We start from the raw sequence: 5,175 nt of genomic DNA on the forward strand, positions 1-5,175 counted from the left end.
TGTCTCCGTTGGAAGATGGGAAGTATTGTGCACTGTGTATCAATTTTTCTTCTCAAAGTCCTTTCACATCACTGCTCCTTTGAGTTAAAACTTGCTAGGTTGCTATCAAATTTATTCCAAAATATCTATGTTTAGGTTGCTCTTTTGCTCTCAAATTATTGTTTGCTGTCAATCTTAAATGAGTTTTTTTTAGTATTTTTCCCCAAGCCATTCAAATTTCTTACATCTTTTAAAAATATTTTAAAATGTGGGAAATGAAAAAAGAAAACAATTTTGCGCAATCATTGTAGCCCCTCGAGATCGACCTGAAAATAAAAGAAGAATTAATACAATGGCAGAGTATATATTGTTGCCGTAAAGAAGGGCTGGGGGGACTAGTGGCATGACCCGGAGGCCATGCCGTCCAGTGGAAGTAGAAATACGGGGCCTTAAGGACCCGTGCAACCAAAATGAAGAGCTAAACAATCGGAGCATTACATAGCCCCTCTTGTCTTTCGAGCGCCGTCCCTGGAGCTCCCTTTGGCCGACCTCCCGCGTCGCCCATCACACCGTAGTCGGTGCTGTAGGAAAAACACCCACTAACCAGCCACGCCAGTCATCGAATATGCGTGCAGCTGGGCAGATATTTGATTCCAATGTTACTTATCCATCTCAGCAATCCCACTGAATTTGGAGTTACGTCTTGTTTGGGAATTGTAATGTGGGAAGAAGGAATGCACTAGCTATCCTCCTATGTCATTGATAATCGTAGAAACATTGGCCCAAAGGCCTAGTCATCTAATAAAGGACAGAATTTTAAATGGCTTTGTAGAAATAGGGTTTTGCGTCTTTTCCTTCATGTTCCTTTGTTCTCACTTCACCCCTACCTGTTCATGTCTAGACGGATTCTATCCGGTTAGTAGAGAGGTAGAGGAGGTATCGCGTGTTCAGTTAGCTGATATCTTCATACATGTACCGTAGACAGCTCCGTAACGAATTATTCCGGCTGGTTCATGCCTAATGTCGCTTTGGTTGTCAATAGCATTTCTACAAAACACGGGATTGGGATATTTGCCAATGGTGGGTGTCATTTTACCTCTTCTGTCAAGGGTCGTCGTCACAGATTCCCTGTCCGCAGCACATGCCCTTCTTTTGTCACGTCCAGGTTTTGCATTCCGTAATAAAAATTAGAGTTGTTGTTCTTCATGATCAGGTTCGCGTTCCTCTACTACCGTGTTGTCTTGAGGGTTCCTTGAAAAGAAAGAAAACATAATGCTATGAATGGGTAAGTGATCACAGCCAATGTACTTAGAGAGGGGTAGCTTAGTCTATCACCTGGAGGTGCTGATTTGTTATTATTTTCTCAAACCCTTCTGTGATTTTGTGATCATCCGATGACAGCTGGTCAATGCTTCGTAGCATGCTATTAAATATATCTTCATTCTTTCAAAGTGTAGGTAATCTTTTATCTTCATTTCTTCCCATAAATACAGAAATTCTGAAGGTGTTGTGTTATTGACCTTTCCATCTACTAGATCTTGTATAGCAGTCTTCAAAAGCCAAAGTGATTACGATGAAGCCGAGGCAGCCTGTAAGGAGGAGATAATGGAAGGAAGAAGACTCCTTTGCAGCCAGACGACTTCTGAGGACTGCAACAAACTATTGGAAGAGTACAGTTTAGGTCCATCAAAAGGAGACAGAGAGGGTTTGCAGATAAAACTCTTCAATCTACCCTATGGTGTTAGCAAAGAGGAGATTAAAAAGGCCTTCCCGAAAGCGCGGAACATCTTTTTGCCCCAAGACAAGAAGGGGAATCCCACCGGGTAGGAGTTATGCTCCAATATTTGCTTTTCATACTCGTTTTGATTTCCCCTGACTGGGTTGGAGGATTGTATTTGTTAAAACTCCACTTTCAAGCCTAGGCGGTAGTTTCTGTGATCTTCACGGCTTTTGTAGTGTCGTGGTTTTTTTGAGGATGAGGTGAAGTGCCCATTCGTTTCATCCTTTTTATCTTTCTATGCCACATCTTGGAAATGCGGATGGTTTGGGTGCTTTCTGTCAAAATTTAGCTAACCAAAAAGAGCTCTTTCATCGCCTGCTTGCTTTACAATGCACTACTAAGGGAAAAATTCTATTCTATGGGCTTTGTGCAGAGAGGGGAGACAGGACGGCCTAATTATCGCGCCTAGCTGGTCTCTTCAGATTTCAAAGACGTATATTTTTAAAGCCCCAGCTATTTGGCTCCATGCTTTGAAAGTACAGTAGTTCAAAAATTGATGCAACATTGCTGGCTGAAAGCAAAAGCTATTGCATGCTCGGTATTTGTCGCGTTTTTTGTTGGGAGACGCCTAAAGTGACTACCCTCAAGTACTCACACTTAACTGGTGTAACATCCAGGAACGTACTCCTTCCTTGATCCTCTCCTTCGTCTGCACCCTTTCTATAGCCGATCAAGCAAAACGCCGTTGCCCTAGAAGACTAGTCTGTTTATTTCCTCGGGACGTCAACCCACTCACTTGAGTGACAGACTTGGCAAATATGTGTGTCTGTTTATTTTTAGCGAGCAATGTTACTATAATTACGCTTTGTTTGAGGAATGCACTATTTTGCATCCTACAATTGCCATCTCTCCACTTTTATCGATTACCATAGGCCCTTTAACTTCGTGGGTGTCATTTGAACCGTATTGTATTATTGCAGGTAACCACTCTACTGCATTACGTAGCGATTCTGTTTATCCTTCCGTACATTGTTATTCCCCCCACCCTTTCGTTACTTTTTCACTTTGTTACTTTTCATTTGGCATAACGCATTATTTGGTGTCTGAGTGTCTATCCTTCTCCATTTAGCGTTGCCACAGAATAATTGGGAACTGTAACGTTGTCATTGACGCAGAGGTGCACTTTTTTGTCAGTCTAGGCTCCCTCCTTGTATACTGTCGCCTCATTTATTGCTTCCAGTTAAATTAGCAGCGAAATTTTAGTGCCTAAAATCCCTCCTTTTTTGTATATGATGGACTTAAACAAAAACAGAAAACTAATTTGTTTCCTTTGAGTTACTTACAATTCATCCACTACAACCCCTTCCGTTTATTCTGAGGTTTCTGAATATGCAATATTGGCACTAGTCCCTCTCGATGACAATGCGGACACCTCTGTGATTGCTGTATTGTGCCGGATTTTGTTTTCTCGTCCTCCTCTTAAGAAATATTTTTGCGCTCTTCTGTAGATAAGTGGAGCAGTATTTGCTTTCGCCAGATTTATTTGTATTTTGCTTTTTCTTATCTAGCATCGCCATCTTAACATTCAAAACGAAGGCCATCTGTCAAGCCGCTCTTGGACGTGCAAAAAACGTGAGATTGCAAGGTCGACGACTGCGTGCAGAAATTAATGGTGAAAAGATTTCCCTCTACTTTCTCTAGCACACCACTGTTTATGTGTCCACTCTTCTGTCCGGTTAATTTCAGTATCAGCACCCAAGACGGATGGGGAAGGTAACTGTACAAAGCGGAAGCCTAGGCCAAGCAAGGCCCAGCCCACAAAGCTTCGTTGTAGTGATGCACAAAAGTCGCAACCAGCCAAGAAGCCGAAGCTCAATCTATCTGAAGGTACTTCAACTTCGTATAAGTTTTGAATTTATCAACAAAAAGGCGTCCTGAAGGTCAAATCTGATTGACCGAATCTTCGATTTTGTAGATGACGACGGGGGGAACAATTGGTGATTGTGATGACCTCCGGTTTTGAACCATGCATGTGGGTTAAGTGGTGCTGTGTTTATACTAGAATAAAAAAATTTATGACTACAGACTTCCATGCATCATTGCGCTCATTTCCCCGGATTTATGGAGGCCAATGAACCAAGTGTATGTGAATGCCTTTTTTTCCGGAAGCTGGGGCAACGGTCCAATCATATTCCACTGGAACAGTTAGCATTTTAATTATTGCAAAAAGCGCATTACTCTGTATTAGTTGAATTTAGGTCTTGTAGAGACTGTTTTTTTGTAGTTAAAGTCTGCAACTCACGTGATTGAGTTAATTCATCCGGTTTGAATAATGCCATGCTTTTTGAAAATTGTCTCTTTAGAAGTAACCACTTATATCTCTAGTCTTAATGAAATGGGACCTTCGAACCCCTGCCAAAATAGATCTTGAAAAGTTGGAGCAATTCTTAGCACCCGTTTTGGAAGGATTTTGAAATCCGTTTGGGGAGTCCTGTCCTGAATTATTTGAATTTTAGAGCCTCGTTATCGGGTGGCCGATTCCAAAAAGGCATAGCTCTTTCTTAACTATCCACAGACGTCTTTGTTGATACAATTCCGCAACACCTTTGTCCTTACTTTGTTCCAAATGAATCCCGTTGCGCCATTCTGATTCAATATTTTTTATAGTCCATTGATGCGGAAAATCGTTCACTAACGGTTGCGGGCAAGGAAAGAAGTTGTTGGTCACGATTTGTACAAAATAGTATTTTTTATTGAGACCCCAAAGAGGCAGCCACGAGCGTTAAAATGCGACCCCACATTTAACTGTGAAGGGACCGCAAGATTTTTCGAAATTTGGTTTATGCTGAAGGCACTCGGTCCCATCTGCCCAGAGGTGGAAAATCTCGGTTGACGAAGGTTAAAGTTGCGATTCATTTATTCAAAGCAATGTGAGTCTTATCAGTCGGGCCGAGTTAATGGGTAAGGTCATTTGTTTACCCTTTTATGTACCATCTCTGATCTACAGATATTCCGACTTTCGGTAGTGGCGGGATTGGAGCAGGGCGGGGTGGGGTGGAACGATTCGAGTGTGTCCAGTTGCTGTATTGTGGCTGCGCAGCTCTACAAGACAAACGCTTTTCTGTCAAGGCCTCCTCTCTGCATGCCCCTGCTGCAACATTAAATCCTCCCAGACGCCTCTGCTTATTAGGGGCGTTATCTCGTGAAGCAGCTTCTCGTACCCAAATCGGTCTATGCCGTATTTTGCACTGTCTAGACGGTGCATACATATTCAGGTATAAAATCTACGCTCAACGACGTAAATCCCCTTGGCGCATGCATTATTAACTCCAACTTTCATTTGATCCCGTGATTCACCATTTCGAGTCGCATAGGTTAAAATTAAACAAACTTATATCACCTTTCATTTGCTTACTTAGTTGGGTTTTTAAACAATATTTTATTTTTAACATCTCCAAGGCAATTGCTTCACCTGC

At 42.0% G+C, this 5,175-nt stretch overlaps 1 protein-coding gene across 1 annotated transcript in view; it reads left to right on the forward strand. All coding sequences in view use genetic code 11, as the record gives it.

The window, feature by feature from the left end:
• The window catches only part of EGR_00686 (Nucleolin), a gene marked incomplete at both ends in the record, with an annotated part of 7,933 nt that extends 4,233 nt beyond the window's left edge, over positions 1 to 3,700 (forward strand). The window contains 4 exons of the mRNA XM_024489935.1: positions 1,515 to 1,802; positions 3,268 to 3,371; positions 3,446 to 3,586; positions 3,675 to 3,700. Of these exons, the coding sequence (XP_024355338.1) occupies positions 1,515 to 1,802; positions 3,268 to 3,371; positions 3,446 to 3,586; positions 3,675 to 3,700 (559 nt within the window). The remainder of the gene's footprint in view (positions 1 to 1,514; positions 1,803 to 3,267; positions 3,372 to 3,445; positions 3,587 to 3,674) is intronic.
• Between the last annotated feature and the right edge of the window lie 1,475 nt (positions 3,701 to 5,175).

The sequence above is a fragment of the Echinococcus granulosus genome (genome assembly GCF_000524195.1).
Source record: "Echinococcus granulosus chromosome Unknown EG_S00003, whole genome shotgun sequence".
NCBI lineage: Eukaryota > Metazoa > Platyhelminthes > Cestoda > Cyclophyllidea > Taeniidae > Echinococcus > Echinococcus granulosus.